Genomic DNA, 17774 nt, shown 5'->3' with positions numbered 1-17774 from the left:
GTTCCGCACCTTCCACAGATTGATTAGTCAGGCCCTGATGATGCAACTCCCACTCATGCACATCTGGCAATCCCAGCTGTCAATCATGCAGCAGGGTGGATCCTGACAATATTGTGGGGATCCTTCCCTGCTGCAGCCCAGGACTGTGCTCCGATTGTATAGCAGGAAATACCCTGCTATATGCTGAGTTTTGAGACACAGGAGAACATCCTGTGAACCAAAAGAGAACTACAGCCAAAAAGGGTTTGGCCTAGTTCTCTTTTAATGAATAGGGAACCACCAAAACTAGCCCCAAAAGTCATCCTTCAGCCGTGTCAACTTCCATACCAGGACAACATGGTTAGATCTGCCATGATAACACATGATATTGTAATCAATACAGCAACCCAGGCTTCCCCACAAAGTGGCCAACATGTACAATGACTGTGACCAGAAACTTTGGTTAATCTCTGCTTCCCTTGATTCCGAGGTTAAACTTTGGCTGGAAGAAAAGCTTTATAAAAGTAGTAACTTACTGCCTGGCCCTTATCTTGGGTTATGTTGACCCGGTTGTTGAATGTGTTATCTGTATGATATAGGGGCATTTTGTACGTGTCTGTGACACGGGGAAAACGAAAAATTAAAAAAACTTACTGCCTGGCCAAACTGATTATACTTCAGTTCAGGCCCACTCACTCAAATCTGAAAGGCTTTGATCTTTCAAACACAAAAGTTTTATATGCCACACAAATGCCAGTTTCAGGTTTACAATTTCAATTTGCCATGTTTTAAATTGCCTTGTTTACAGGGTAGACATACTGCCCCATAACTGAATATTGGAAGGCAAGTCGGCAAATGCTGCCATGGCCATAATAAACTGAATTGGTTAAGTATTTCCAAAGCATACATTTACTAAAAGACTGTCATAAAATAACCATTTATATGCTTTTGAAATTGTGTAGTACATTTCAGTCTTCAGATAGAACAAGGATTATTCTGTTCAGCGAGTATCATTTATTCGGCAATTACAAAGATACGCTTTTAGGTTGATGGTAAAATCAGTGGAGCAGAAATTTACAGCGTGGAGCTCAACCAAAATAAACAGTTAACAAGTTACTGGGCCCAGAGGTTGAAAGCTAAACTTCCATGCGTTTACTTAATGCCTGTGTTTACGCAGACATTTATATCAAATGCCAACAGGAAAATGAACCACAACTTTCAAAATGCCACTTTAAAATACAGACTGTAAAATATAAAAACACAATATATAGGCACTTGTAGGAAACACGTATGCGAGTATGCCTCTGTGTGTACCGATATAAACATGAAATGTAGAGCACTCGGAGGCTTTATTAGGAGTCTATCAAACACATTATACGTCAGTCAACATTTCCTGTGTAAATGTGATATAATAAATATTGAAGTATGTCATCTGTTCTCAAGTAGTGTTGTGTGCAGGTCATTCAATTCAAAAAGATCCTATATATGTATATGTTGTGCACAGAATCCAAACTATACAGACTAAAATCACACTAGTTGCTTATTTCAAAACATGTATGACAATTGCTACTGGACATTAGGAATTGGAAACATAAACAGAGATATAGCCTGCATATAGGCAGAGAAAAACTGCCATGGCCATGTAGAATTTATACACTACCAGATTTTCTGCAATTTTGGGGGGATAATCAGGCAGTGTATATGGGAAATATGCCACTCAGTCAGGTGCTCATAACTGAGACTTTAGCTGTCATAACACATTTTAGTCTATTCTCTGTTGACCATGCAGAAATGAGCCAGCAATAGTTTTTAATGGAGCTGTGCGTGTCTACATACAACATATCTTAAAAGGGAACTGGTCACTACTGAAATTATGCAGTAATCTGTATATTTATTCTTAAATTATGATTATAACACCAAACTTATAAAAGTGAAAAAATGGTTGCGTAGCACCTTCCTTTAGGTATCACAAAAGATACTAATACATTGCTATAATAAGAAGAGAATAAATATTTCTTATACACAAATAAGATGGTTAGTGGCAAAAACAAAGCCCTTGAAGACTCATATTAAAACACCAAAAACCTCGTAGCTTCTCATGTCAAGATTTTTGTTAGTACTGGAAAGACACGAAGGGAATAGAAAAAGCTTGTAGCCAAAGCCTTAGTAATACATAAATTTAATTTAAAATGATCATTCCATAAACACAACAAACTTTCTCTACCAAGAAAAACACATTCACAAAACACATACGAGACTCTAACAAAATATCAAAAATATGAGGAAATGATGAGAGTATAACAAAATCAGAAAAAAATAATCAATTTTTTTTTTTGGAGGAATGTGCTGCAAGGATCGATTTTCTAAAAATTAACACAATATTTTTTAGATGAACGAATCGCTGACTGGAAACTGACCGCTTCCTGACCCACTGTCCTACTGTATGTGCAGCATAAGTCACTTAAGGTCACACAGCTAGCAATAAACTGCTGACTAGATGTGTTGTTATGTTTCATCACATAGGGAACGATTTTGCAATCATGTGTTACAAGACTTTACGTCTCTGTATGGACCTCACAGCTATTTAAAATAAGCCTTTTTATGCAGCTCTGGACTATAACCCACTGACCAGGTCTTAGCGCCCTTGAAGGAATAGATGAGAAAAGATTATTTACAGCATTTTAAAACAGTAATCATACTTTCTGTTTCGAACTTCCTTATGTCTTCTGAAGTACCTCCACCAGTTTACAGTGGCCGCTGTGCATAAAAGTTGAATGAGAACCAGGATGAGGTTTTCTTTGTCAACCACCTGGCTAAGAGGGCAAAACTTGGAGGGGGGCTGGCCTTGATCTCCTGTATGTTTAACCCAAAAACACATTACACTAAGGTCTGTCCTGTTTCTACAGGGTCTCAGTTCCAGTTATCTCTCAATGGCATCTCTCCAATGTATGTACAAATACAAATCATAGCATGGCACAATAATAGGATTTTTGTACTCCCTGTAAGATCCTTTCCTCTTTGTCCATTCAGGGTCACAGCTTTTATGATAATAACCAAGCTAGTTTATACTGCTGCCTACAGGAGAAATGGACTCTAGGCACATAAAAAAAATGATGGTCAGCCCTTGGAGGCTATAACCCTTCCTGCCTCACACGTGCTCTGGTGTAGCAAAAAGTCTAAAGAGAAACTGATAGCATTTGAGGATAGGAACCCGTGTTCCTCAATGAACTCGGAGAAAATAGAAATTTTGTCTTAACTGTAAAATCTTTTTCTTGGAGCACACATTGCAGTAGAACTTCTTTCAAGTGATCGGACACTGGCAATCAAAGATGTAAGGACAGCCCTAATATATTCCATCCCATTCCCAGCAAGCCTTAGTTTCAGAGCAATCGATAAGGAGTCAATCATGAGAACAGATTGGAGAGACCAGTATCCTGTAATGCACTCCAATAAAAAGATTTTATAGATAAGACAAAAATCCTATATTTTCTTTAAGATCCTGTGTCCTGTAATGTATGATAGTCTTAAGGTGCCCATACACTGTACGGTTTTCGCACGAGACTTGCGGGAAATCCCGCGATCGTAGATAATCGTGCAGTGTATGGAAGGCGTGCGAATGTTTCTACTGTACGGTCGCACGTCTTCCGTCAAACAAGCAGGCTTGAGAACCCGCCGAGAATGTTAGTGGCCTGCTTGCTCGACCACTGCCGAACGGGCCGGTGTGCGCACGCGCTCTCACTATCTATATATCTATATCCTTACAGCTTTGTTTGCCAGTGTCCAATCACCAGAAGGCAGCTGCACAACTAAGTGGTCTAGGATCACGGGGTCCTGTATTAAACAATTAAGAAACGGACTTTAAGTACAGAAATTATATTAGCCATCATCCATTAAGGGACACAGCTTTGATGAGCAACCTAATGACATCTAAAAGCAGTCCAACCTGAGGGGAAGGTGCACCTAAACAACATTGACTAAGCAGCCCAAAAAAACAAAACCCCAAACAAAAAGGGAACCAACCACATTAAAGAGAGTAGGGCTGCAACAACTAATCAACTAAGTCGATTATAATCGATTAATCGGCTTCCGATTAGTTGGCCTTGTACACGGCTCCACACACGCTGCGAGCCGCACCTCCTCCCCACCTCACGCTCGCCGCTGCCAGACCCACCCGCATCCACAAACCGCACCTCCTCCCTGCCTGCCCACATCCACGATCGGCACAGAGACGTGGGGAGAAGAAGTAAGGAGGGTGACAGCCGCTGATAGACATGCCCGATCTCAGAAGCAAGTTCTGGAAGACTGCTCAGGTAAGCCTGCACTTTCCCACACATGGTGCTCTATAATGTGTTGCTGGGATTTGTATTCCTCTATAGCTGATGGTACATTGTGCTGTATGATAATACAGCACAATGTACCATCAGCTAAAATCCCAGCAATATACAAAGCAGACAGGATAACATTTTAATAAAAAACTGGAGATATTTTTTATGTTAAATAGAGTATATTGCAGCTGTGAGAAAGTTATATTCCAGGCTACTGAGTGCGTGTAGATTTATATTTATTTATTAGGAATGCACCGATGCCGATACAGGGCACTATTTTTAAACAAGTTCAGCTGCCTGAGTTCCCGTGCTTGCTGGGGACCTAGTTTTTGCTGCCCTTGGCAGTGCCCGTCTGGCCGCACATCTCCTCCTTCCCGAGACCGGCACAGCACTGGACAACCCCGCAGTGCTGGAGAGCCGGATGCCCGGAACAGCCATGGAGAGCCGCACATACAGCCATGATGAGACTCGATTGCAGCCCTAGACAGCCTAGCACCTGACAGTACAGCCCTGGAGAGACGCAATCGCAGCCCTGGAGAGCCCGGCAATAGACGGTACAGCCCCCGAGAGCCCCACATGCAGCCCTGATGAGCCCAGTAATAGCCAGTACAGCCCTGGTGAGACGCGAATGCAGCCCTGGTGAGGTCGCACACAGTGGGCGAAGCTATCAGGCACAAAGTGGAGAAAAGGACACAGCGGTACGGTCTGAACTCTCCGCCCCCCTTTCTCTTGTGGGAGACTTCAACACACAAAGTATTTCATGGTTTTACACTACAGGTCCATTCATTCCTATGTGATCTCTGCACTGTAATACCGTGGAAGGGAAGTGAGAAATAAACAAACAATGGCAGTGACTGATCTGGTGATTCTCTGAGCCAATTATAACCTATATGAAGGTCTAACCTGGAGGTGAGCAGCTTTTCATGAGGGCACATAGCGGTGTCAAGTGGAGAGGATTTGAAAACACAACACTGAGAGACTTTGTTTTGTTATAAGTGTGTGTACTATATACACCTGCAAGAACACTTTGAGCACTTTAAAGTATTATCACTAGGGATGCTCAGATACAATACAAAACACAAGCATACAAGCATCGTTATGGGCGGCGATACCGAGTATTTGCATGAGTACTCATACTCGTGCAAATACTCAGATACAAAAAACGAGTACCTGTGCCGCGTCCGCCACCTTCAAGGACCTGAAACCGCCGCACACAGGACCTCCACAGCGTCTTCAATGAAACAAGATGGCCGCGAACTCCTCCTCCACGGGCGAACGTCCGAAAGTAAACTCCGCCTCCAAGTCCTCTGCTCCATTCTGGCCTCTTCTGCCGCTGATTGGCCGATTGGATGATTGACAGGCTTCCTCACCAGTCACAGGCTGATTGGCCGATTGGATGATTGACAGGCTTCCTCACCAGTCAGGAGTGACTGGTGATCTAAGGCTTGTATCCCCCCTAGTGGGGAAAATAGATGAGCACATGTCCAGAGCAGAACACTGTATAGTGTGGCACAGCTATATCCAATTCTGCATACCTGGCTTTATATTATAAAAAATGTAATAATAATATAAAGCCAGTTATACAGAATTGGATATAGCTGTGCCACACTATACAGTGTTCTGGAGTACAAGCCTTAGTTAGCAATGGCATGATCTAAATATTTATTTCATTATTCAATGAATTTCTTTTTTTATATTATACATTGTATAATATAAAAAAAAAGACATTGGATAATTAATACTCATACTCGTGCAAATACTCAGATACATCAATAAGGCTTGTATCCCCCTAGTAGGGAAAATAGATGAGCACATGTCCAGACTCCAGAACACTGTATAGTGTGGCACAGCTATATCCAATTCTGCATACCTGCCTTTATTTAAAATGTTTTTTATAATAAATAAGTCTGGACATGTGTTCATCTATTTTCCCCACTATGGGGATACAAGCCTTAGTTAGCAATGGCATGATAAATATTCATTTCATGTTCTTCATAATATTAAAGAAACTGACCTAAGATCATGATTTTGTATTGCTTTAGAAAAAATGTGACCTGTCCCTTCAAGAAAAAGTATCGTTAATTGGTATCGGCGAGTACTTGAAAAAAAGTATCGGTACTCGTACTCTGTCTTAAAAAAGTGGTATCGAAGCATCCCTAATTATCACTAATACATATTGTTTTAGAGCATTTTAAGTGAAGGATCATATGAAGTGTTATATGCCCTAATAGGTCTTTTGAAATACTTTAGATTAAGTTGTTAATGCGCGGCACGATTTTTGATTAATTCATGATACATTCACTATATAGGTGGTTTTATTGCCTGCTGCTATCTTTTTGCTGGAGCATAGTAATTGTACATAGTACTGGTGAACGCCTGCAGACACAACGCTGCAAATCTGAGTGACCCTCACAGACCTTCTGGAGCCTTAAAGTGACATTAAAAAAGGCAAAAAAAGGTTTCCCTCCCCCCAATGTAAATGTTAGCACTTACCTTAAATGATGTCTCTTTTTCCCATCTTCCTCTTCTTTCCCCACGTTTTCATATGTCCCTCCAGCGCCAGTGACGTCACTCCGATCCAGCGCTGACTGCTCTGTCTCTCCGATCCAGCGGTGTCTGCAGGCGGGTGCACGCGTCCATAGACTTACCTTGCGTCTCTGCTAGTCTCCCGGCTGAGAATCGGAACTGCGCATGCCGCCCCAAGATCCTTTGCGGGCGTACGAGCAGTTCCTGATGCGGGCGTACGAGCGGCGATAACGAGGTAAGTTTTAAATGATTTTAAGCTGTTTTTTTTTTTTTTACACTTCTTGCCTATATCTACTGCTTGCTAGTACTACTGCTTGCTTGCTAGCAGTAGATATAAGCAAAAAAAAAAACAGAGGGTTTAGAACCCCTTTAAGGTGCCCATACACCTTACAATTATCTGCAGATTTTCTGTGGTCAGATGGAAAAAGTGCAACAGATTGGATGGAGTAATCTCCACCTGGGCCAAACAGTTAAGTGTAGATGGAAGAATCTGTTCCACCTTTTCCATCTGACCACAGGAAATCTGCAGATAATTGTAAGGTGTATGGCCAGCTTTACCCTCCTGACAGCAGGTAAGGAAACTTTTATACTACGGCTGCCTGTTGATCTTCTCTTATTGGTGTATTGTCACAGTGCAAATCAAATGCAATAGAGAATGGCGAACGGCTATAGAGGACTACAAATCTCAGCAATCCATGATTACTGGTTGCCATTCTCCATTGCTGTATAATCATGGATTGATGGATCTGCAGTCTGGTTGGCATTTTTCATTGCTGGATAGTCATGGTTTGACTTGCAATTCTTCATGATTATAACGAAACTGCTTTATCCCTATCATACACTATAAAATGCCATGAAATATAATGCAGTTATATAAATAAAAGATTTAAAAAGCAATTTTAACTCTGAACTAATATCGTTTAAATCAGATCCCTGTAGTAAACTAACTCTGCAAAGCAAATCCTGACATGTCAAATACTACCAACCTCTGTATGTGGGATATACTTGTGCAGCAGCACTAAAAGGGTTAAACATGAGACAAGGGAGCGGTCTTGAATCTGAAATTCTCATTCTCAGAAATGCTGCCCTTGCAAATGCACTGCTAGGAAAGTGTAAAAAGCAAGCCGAAGAAGAATGTTACAATGTTTATTTTAAATCTAAATTTAATACAACACATTTACTGGCTTTCAATCTGTGACTTGATTCATAAGGCTTCCATGGAAAAATGTTGTTAGGTAGGGAACATTTCATCTAAAAGAATAAAGTAGTAAATCTAAGATGTGACAGCTCTTAGATGGGAAGAAATGAAAGGCTGAATGCACAGTCTCTGAAGTCACTGTTAGCATGAAAGCAGTAAAGTTAATTTACTCTTCCAGACATTATCTAAAACGGTTTTACACAAGAACACCTCAATTTGTAAATATATTATATTGACATTCATGTTAGAAAGTTCCTGTCCCAAAATGTGATTACATTGAAAAGCTCATGATTTTATACAGTCATCATTTGTGCACAATTAAACACTTATATGGTGATCTGTCAAGGTAAGCATCTAGAAAAAGGCAGTTTCCTCTCTTTAAGGCAGCGGTTCTCAACCTGTGGGTCGGGACCGCTTCGGGGGTCGAATGACAATTTGCCAGGGGTCGCCGGGAGTCTCCCACTATTAGATAGCAGCTCCCGGCCGCCCAGGAGAGAAACACTTTCTCCCGGAAAGGTTTACTCTGCCCGATCGAGCAGAGTAAACCTTTCGCTGCAATCTTTTTTTTTTTTGACATCTGAGCCCCGGCAGTTGTAAGTCAGAAAAAAATAAATCAGCATTGGAATGCATAGCTACATTCCTATTGGCTATTTCACTTTGCAATAGCAAACTAGCTATTGCACCCGCCCACTTCTGCTGTCAATCAGCAGAGTGGGACCTGCAGTTCTCCATCAGGTCTCCATCTAGTGATTATCATCATTATTATTAATAATAAAAGCTGACACCCTCGGCTTGTGTTATATGGTTTGCCATTTTAGCTCTTACATTGTAGGGCTTGTTCACACCATCTCCAGGGCAGATCTGGATGTGTTTCTGCAAAACAGTGCCATGTGCGGTTAAGATGCGGTCTTGATGCTTTCCGGTGCCTTTTTTTTTTTTTAGTCTCAATTGGTGCATTTCCTTGCGATCTGGTGCATTTGCATGCATTTACATAAATTTGTGTGTTCCACACCAGAAAAAATGTCACGTGCTAGACTTTTTTGGAAAGCTCTGGAACTGAACGCAATGGTGTGAACAGCACTCAGGAAAACCACCGGAATCTATGGGGATGTGTTTTTGGACCAGACCAAAAATTTTCTGGTCTGGAGATGGTGTGAACAAGCCCTTAGACAGTATACCTTACATTGCTACACATTCTGCCAATTGGTCGTAACTGTGCTTCCAATTGGTGGTAGCTGTGGTTACCAGTAACCTAGCTGCCTTAGCACCAGCCAATGAGAAAGCCGGAACACACCAGAGACCAAATAAACTTGCACGAGCTGTCCTCATGTACCCAAGTACTAGTTCTTATGTAGTAGTTGTGAGACTTCCATTACATTCAGAGTAAAGTCCATGAACCCATCGCACTCGAAACCGCTGTTCCAAAGTAATAAAGATGGGTGCTGCGGCTGTCGGCGGCTGGCCACCGTGATATTTAGCCAGTAGGATATATAGAGACACGGGGTCTCACAGGATCTTGTTCTGCCTGATGAAGGGGATCCTGTGAGACCCCGAAACGTTGCATTGAGTGCATCACGTAATGCTGCTCGTTTGTCAATAAACAGACGTATTTGACTTACTATTTGGAGCGCCGGTGTCTCTATATATGAAGTCTTCAACTGACTTATTACCATGATAAAACCATTAAGGTTTGCACAAGATAAGTCATGCTGCTTTTATATGATGTTTCATGATATTTTAAGGCATGCACAGGCTAAATATAATACGCAACCTAATTTGAATTTGTTGATAACCTGCCCATTTGTGCAGAAAAAGAATTCTAGATGCCTATTGATTGGCAAAAGCATAGCTTAGATTAAACCAAAAAAATGAAACCTGTGATGACAGATACGTGGGAGCCGCCTTTCCTGTCTTTTATATAAATAACTCCAGGGAGAAACAGTTATAAATAATCTGTCCCCTTAACAATAAGAATATTGTTAAGGCAACAGTATATTTATAAATGCTTCTTCCTGGGGTTATTTATCTTGAAGACAGCAGAGGTGGTTCCCATATTTTCTGCAATTGTAGCAAAATAACGCTCTTGGCTTGTAAACATTTAGAGAAAGATTTAAAAAGCAGCTCTATGACTGTACCAAATGCATGTTACAGCAGTACACTGTGTGTGTTGCAGTGGGTTAACAAAGTGCAGTCCAACGCACATCTACAGTGCGCTGCAACACAATGCTATAGCATGCTAATGCTTTGTGCATTGCGTATTAAAAAACTGTCCAGAAATCATGCCATCCAATGAACTCTCTACAGTATCTCAACCCAAGTTTAGCGATTGCTGTAATGACTGTGCTATGGAAAACACCATCGAAAGTTGCAAAGCATTACCAGCACACCCTCAGCCAAGAAGGGAATTGTTTACCGTCACAGGCTCATAGTGCAACATTTCCTAAAAGCACCACTTCATAAAGCCAAAATGTAATTTTGTGCATTGCGGTGCACAACATTGTGGTGTGAATGGGCCCATACTATTTCGAGGTCTACATGATTATGATCATTCCTGAGATCCAGTTTGTGTGCTTTTTGTGTTTGTTTAAGCTTTTTAAACAGGAACCACGACTCGTGTGGACAACTAATTATTCTGTTTGCCTTGGTTTCAGTGAAACTAATTTGCTTATTGAGAGCTTAGGCAGATATAGACTTAAGCAAATATAGAAGCCCAACCATGTGTAGTATGTAGCACTGGTTTTCAACCAATTGTTTCTGTACATATTAGGGATATATATGACTCTTCAGATATACTAAATGTCACACTCCAAAACAACTAAATCCACTCTTATAAGAGAGAAGTCATACCTGAATTTGCATGTGTCTATCTAGTCCTGAGATTTACACGGCCATGCCAAACAGCACAGTGACCCGATTTATCGCTGCTGCAGTTAAGAAAAACATTTAGGTCATATCACGGTCTCCAGACTGACTGGACAGTGAATGAGCAGCAACAGACTCATGAGTTTATCTCTTTGTATATGTTTTCCTGTTGGATCCTTGTCAGCACATTTACATGCAGGACACCTGACTGGCCCCAAGTCCTTCCCCTCCTCTCACAGTTTGGGTGCTGCTGTACAGAGCATTACAAAATACTAAAATCAAGTCACAAATATGTATTTATACTCATTGCATTCACAATACATTACATTTTTGAAATATATAACTGCATTATTGGTGTTTGTTTTTTTACATGTGCCTGAAATTCACCTTTATAGTGGCATGAATGTTGCACCTAGTAGTCAAATATAGCAGATTCACTTAGACTTGGAGACTAGCTGCTCAGACACAGAGTGCTACACTATGGCAAGGCACTGAGATTGTCCAGAGTTCGCCCATATCCAGATGTAGTAATTATGCAAAAGGGAAGTGTGGGGAAAGTACTTACTTCTCATGGCCACACCTGTAAAGGGAATCTGTTTTGGTTAGCAAATAATACATCTTATATGGAATACATTGGTATAAGCATCATTTATAAATTTGCAAGCTTAAAAGGTTTGTTTAGAAACATATATACACATTTGGGCTGTTTTGGACAATAGTTAGCTACTGATGAATAGCTACTTTCTCCGATTTCCCTATTTGTAGAAGATTTGTTGTTATAGAGGAAACCGAAATAATAAAACATTTAGAAATGTTGGTTTATAGTATTTCCCCCCTGCTCTGTGCGCCCATGAGCTACAGCAGAGGTAGGCAAACTCGGGCCCTCCTGGCATGGTGAAAACAGACTCCCAAAGGCAGATGCATGATGGAACTTGTAGTTTCCCCACAGCTAACTGCAGGACCACACTGTGCCATAATCGGAAGTGATGTTCTGGTACCCATAGTTCCTGTTAAGCCAGACAGGAACATAAAGCAGTTAAATGACCCAGCCCAAAAATGTACGGTAATTCTGACAAAAAAAAAAAAAACGTGGAAACTGACAGATTGCTGACATAGTGCTATGTTTACACTACATTTTTTTAACCAAAAAGTAGACTTCGGTTTAAAAAACATTTTCCTTTCACTTACCTCTTCTATTTCTTTTGTCTTTGCCCCAATGGCTTTTGACCGGCTGCTAACTGGACTTGATTCGTAGAGTTCAGAATTCACAGGCACATTAGCTTCCAAGTCTGCCGATTGATCCCCGAATAATGCAGAGGACGATCCTGCCTTAGGGAACAAGGTAGCTATATGAGCACTTATATTATAGAGAGCATAACTTCAGCACCTACAGTGTAGAAATCTTTATTGGCAATATTCAAAACCTTGATTAAACCTTTTGCAGTATGACAAATCCAGGATGAATTTGAAATACATTTAAGGACATATGCAAAGTGTTACTCCAACTTGTAGTTCTGATGCTGCACGTAGTCGGGGTTACTTCTACAGAAAAAGTCAAATTATTGGGTTCTGGGGTTTCCAGTAAAAGGGTACTATTAAAGCTACACCATACAGTATAAAAAAAAAGACAATTTTAGACAGTTGTGCACTTCTAGCCTTGTTACAAGAGTTTGGAGAAGGCCCTTTTCTGTGCTCGGTGCATGAAGACATTGAGGGGAATTTATCAAAACTGAAGCAGACAAAAACTGGAGCAGCTGTGCATGGTAACCAATCAGCTTCTTTGTTTTCATTTTCAAATCTTAAAGTGACATTAAAGTAAAAAATTTTTTCTCTCCCCCCCAATGTTAATGTTAGCACTTCCCTTAAATGATGTCTCTTAATCCGATCATCTTCTTTCCTGATGTTTTCATCTGTCCCTCCAGCGGTGCGGCAGCTCTCCGATCCAGCGCCGACTCCTCTGTCCTTGCTGGTACTTCCTGTCCCACGGTGTCTGCATGCGGATGCACGTGTCCATAGACTTGCCTTGCGTCTCTCCACGTCTTCTGGCCGAAAATCCGAACTGTGCATGCACCCGCCCCAAGATGCTTTGCGGCCGCCCAAGCAGTTTTGGATTTTCTGTCGGGAGCGCGCGGCGAACACGGGGTAAGTTTGAACCGCTTTTGTTTTTTTTTAGTAAACCTTTTGCATATATCTACTGTTTGCTAGCAGTAGATATATGCAAAAAAAATGGAGGCTTTAGAAACCCTTTAACTAAACAATTTGAAGAGAGAGGCTGATTGGTTGCCATGTAGAGCTGCTCCACATTTTGTCTGCTCCAGTTTTGATGAATTCCCCTCATGGTTTTATGTCTGGAGGAACTTAACTGGCCTGCACAATGTTGAATGAATTGGAATGCCAATTGCAAGCCAGCTCTTCTCATCCAACATCCATACCTGATATTACACATGCTTTTTTGGCTGCATGGGGACAAATTCCCACAGACACACACGAAATCCTTTCCAGAAGAGTGAAGGCTGTTGTAGCTACAAAAAGGGGGAAAACTACGATAGACCGGCGGGAGGTAGAGGACTTACGAATGAAATGTCCAAGCTTATTTAGGTGTAGTGGCCTTAAAACCTTAGTATTGCATACTGGATGGCTTCCTCGTGTTTGCTATATATGTAGCCCTGGCATAGATATGAAATATCACTAAGCCTCTGGCAACCATTTATCTCCTACCAATAAATGTAAAATGTCCTACATTTATAATAAGCAGAGCAGAACTATGCAGCTACAGTGAAAAGAGGTGACAGATTATTGCTTCACAGACAAAGCATTTAGGTTTGAAACCATTTTCCCGAAAAGAATTTATATAACCTTTAACATCTTGCACACTTAAATTAAAATCACTAGAAAATCATTGAACGATATGTACTTTTACAAAGTCTTCTGTGGCTTCAGGTACATTGCTTTCTGACACTTTCTCCATTTTCTCAGAAACCCATTTGCAGGCAGCTTCCACGAAAGCAATCTCTGACAGACGACTTCCTTTATCTTGGTCTACACTCTGTAAAACGCAAACCAAATAGTTTATGAAGTGTGTGATAGATGTGTTCCTATTTGTAACCGATCACCTGTTAACATCTGTTTGGCATATGCTGAGAGATGTTTATGTGTCTGACCTAGGTCCTGGAGCGATACAGGTGGACTCAACAGGAAGCCAAAATATAGTCAGCTGATAACCACAATCAGCATAGTTATTCAAATATGAAAATGTTATTTCGATAATGACTGAGAAACAAGAGAAAGACAGCTAAAGTGCATTCTTAACATTGAGTGTAAAAAGTGCACAAAGTAAACTTAGGGCTACATTTACACTAAGTGTGGCAGGAGTCCCACATCTTCCATTTTGATGCGGCCGCTGTCACCCCTTCAAGTTAATGATTGAGTGACAACAGCCGCATCTGTACGCAGCAACCCGCATGTAACTGAATGTGATACGATTACATACAGTTTGGAATAGATCACTGTCCCTTGATGCACAATAGAGGAGTCCAGGGACAGTGAACTATTCCAAACCGCATATATTTGGGCTTCCTGCCGAAAGCATCACAAACCCCATAGTGTGAATGGAGCCTTAGATGTTTTAGGAGACGTGTAATTCTGCACTTAAAGGGAGACACCATACTAATCTAAAGCCAAATGAAAATATATTGAATAGAAGAGAAGTATATTCAAATTGCAACTGAAGCCATTTTTTATCACTGCCTGTGTCCCCATTAAGGAGATCACCCTCTCTATTTGTCCTGGTGACAGTTATTAGTGAAAGAAAATGTCACTAGAAGAGGAATAGATTGGAAATCTGCCAGGGGCACACTAGTTCTGGTGTCACTGCTGACCACCGATGATTACCCCTTTTTTTTAGATTTTCCTCTCACTTCCAGTTGTGGCCATCAGACAGGAAGTGAAGGCAAATCTCCCCAATAAGTAACAGACGGAAGACATTTTTTTTTTAAAAAGCTAAGAGGTTATAACTAGGGATGCACCGATACCGGTTTTTCAATATCAAGTACAGATATTTATCTTTCTGTACTCGCTGATACCGAGTACCGATACCGGTACTTCCGCTAGCATGGAGCCAGCTTCCCGGGCATCAGGAAACCAGGCTGCGTGTAATTACCCACCGCCTGGCTTCTTAATTGCCTGGGAAGACAGCTCTTAGCTGTTTGCCCAGCTCGATGCTGATTGGCCGTGAAGCCCACTTCCCAGCCAATAAGCATGAAGCCGGCTAAACAGCATAGAGCCAGCTTCCCAGCCAATCTGGAAGCTTGGTCATTACTGGCTGTCCAGATTCCTGATTGCCGGGAAGCCGGCTTCATGATCCCTCGTGGCACAGCCGTTCAGAAGAAATCTCCCTTTGACCAGAACTTCTGGTGTCGGAGGTAAATATCGGAGCATTTGGGCGAGTACGAGTACTCGCCCAAATACTCGGTATGGGCACTGATACCTATACTAGTATCGGTATATCCCTAGTTATAACTCTCCTTTACTCGATCCAAAACTTGCCTTCAGTTCTACTTCTATCTATTGTATTTGATTTTGTGGAGTGCTGTTGTGGAGGCATCGCAAGACTGAGCCACATAACTCCCAGTGTCAGAGGCATGATGGGGTTTGTAATTACACCACAGCTGAAGTACCAAGGTTGCATACCACTGGTGTACCATGCAACAAATATCAAAAGTGTTCTGAGATACAATTAACCTAAAGCCAGTGACACGAACACTACTAAGAACAAAAAGCCACAAAAAGATTTTGAAACTTTTGTAAGACCTCTAAAAACATAGAGTGTGGAGAATAAAAAGAAACTTAATGCATGAGATCATCACTCTGATGAAGGGGCAGGAAGCCATGACGTGTGCCTCAAGTGGATCGGAAGGCAAACATCTACATTCATAGCTGAAATATGTAAGTGTGGATTGTTTCACCTGCCAAAAATGTCTAACCTTGTGCAGCTAGTTTTCTAATCCAGACATCCATGTAAGAAAGCACTGCTAGAATCTCCCCCAACTTTTTGCTCCTGCAGTTAAAGAAAAATGGATTGGTCAAGGACCATCCCAACCTGTGGATTGGGTAATGAAGTGGCCGTAACACACTGATGGGGTTAACCCTCTGCTTTCTACTCCTAATACCCAGCTCCCTGAACACTGAAAATGAGTAAAGCCTGATTGGTTGGCAGAGCAGCCACTTCCTCTTCCAGTCACGATTTGCAGGAAACTACAGGTGGCCAATAGGAAGACCAAACGGGGTACCATGTAAGAATACATTTTTAGGATGTGTATAGTAACCAAGTATACAGTAAAAACATGAAATTATACAATTCAGAATATAAGTTCCTTACATGTTTAAAAAAATGTTGTCGCTACTGAAGCACCACTGAGCATGTTAAAGAATAAAAGGTGACAGTTGTAATCACCAATCATATTACTGTTACATTTGATGGTCATCCTGTACATATGGTAAAAAAATGCAAAAATACAATACCCAAAATTGGCCTTAGGCGACACTTTAAAAGCTTTTACTGCTCAGCTTAGTGTTAACAGTGATGAATGACCCTAGAATTATTGCCCCCACTCCGACGTTTGCGGTGATATGTAACATGTCATCACTTTCGCACATGGGCACACCCAATGCATGTTTGCGTTTGTATGTGGGGGCAGGGGGCTTTACATGGTTTTTTTTTATGCGACTAATTTTTTGTTTCCACTTAACTTTATTGCTAAACACATAGGTGGAAAAGAAGCCCCCTATGTGATCACCAATTTACAGAGATAGGTCCTCTTTATGGAGACATCTTTAAGACCACTAATGTCACATAGGGACCTCCAGAGAAGCTGATGAAGCAGAGATCTGCTTCTGTAGCCAGAGAGTGAAAGCTGAATGCCAAAGTGATGTAATATCCATCACTTCCTGCATTCAGAGACCAGAGAGGAGATCAGAGGGAGAGCATGTGCTAATTTTCCCTCTGATTCTGATCTCCGGTCACAGAGGCGCTGTGCCAGTCCGGGGCAAGGGGCACAACGGAGCCCAGGATCGGTGGTGGCGGGGGGTGCACGGAGCAGCACAAAATACAAGCGATCGGGTGGCTCTACAGCCGCCGAAACGCTTGTATGTAGACAGGCATCAACGGCTATTTACAATTCAAGCAATTTTCCCAGGCATTTAAAAACGTCCACCAGCATCCCAGAAGCCACAGTCTGGCCCTTTAATTAGAGTCAGTTATGCAATACAAGTTATATATTAATGAAATCATTATTTTTAAACAAAACATTTAAATAGCAAAATTGGCTCTCATACTACAGATGGACAGTTGTCCGGGCAAATCAAGCACTGCTGCATGTACATGTGCTGAGAAAGGAAAATGCTAAGAGACGTAGGAAGGAGAGAGAGGAGCTCATCAGTCTGCTGCTGCTCATTCATTGTCCAGTCACAGGCAGTGGACAGGGAGGTGACAAAGCTGTACTGCTATATATATATAGAGAGAGAGAGAGAGAGAGAGAGATATAGAGAGAGAGAGAGAGAGAGATATAGAGAGAGAGAGATATAGAGAGAGAGAGATATAGAGAGAGAGAGATATAGAGAGAGAGAGATATAGAGAGAGAGAGATATAGAGAGAGAGAGATATAGAGAGAGAGAGATATAGAGAGAGAGAGATATAGAGAGAGAGAGATATAGAGAGAGAGAGATATAGAGAGAGAGAGATATAGAGAGAGAGAGATATAGAGAGAGAGAGATATAGAGAGAGAGAGATATAGAGAGAGAGAGATATAGAGAGAGAGAGATATAGAGAGAGAGAGATATAGAGAGAGAGAGATATAGAGAGAGAGAGATATAGAGAGAGAGAGATA

General features: G+C 41.4%; 1 protein-coding gene across 1 annotated transcript in view; it reads right to left on the bottom strand.

The window, feature by feature from the left end:
- The window catches only part of PPHLN1 (periphilin 1), a 77487-nt gene that overhangs the window by 18789 nt on the left and 40924 nt on the right, over positions 1-17774 (bottom strand). Inside the window, exons 7-8 of the mRNA XM_018552535.1 lie at positions 13811-13936; positions 12079-12219 (exon numbers count right to left, since the gene is read on the bottom strand). Coding sequence (XP_018408037.1) covers positions 12079-12219; positions 13811-13936 — 267 coding nt within the window. The remainder of the gene's footprint in view (positions 1-12078; positions 12220-13810; positions 13937-17774) is intronic.

This window comes from Nanorana parkeri, unplaced genomic scaffold, assembly GCF_000935625.1.
Source record: "Nanorana parkeri isolate BGI_ZX_2015 unplaced genomic scaffold, ASM93562v1 scaffold91, whole genome shotgun sequence".
NCBI classification, from domain to species: Eukaryota; Metazoa; Chordata; class Amphibia; order Anura; family Dicroglossidae; genus Nanorana; species Nanorana parkeri.
Note: the sequence above shows the minus strand (reverse complement) of the source record. Positions and strands in the feature narration are given on the sequence as shown.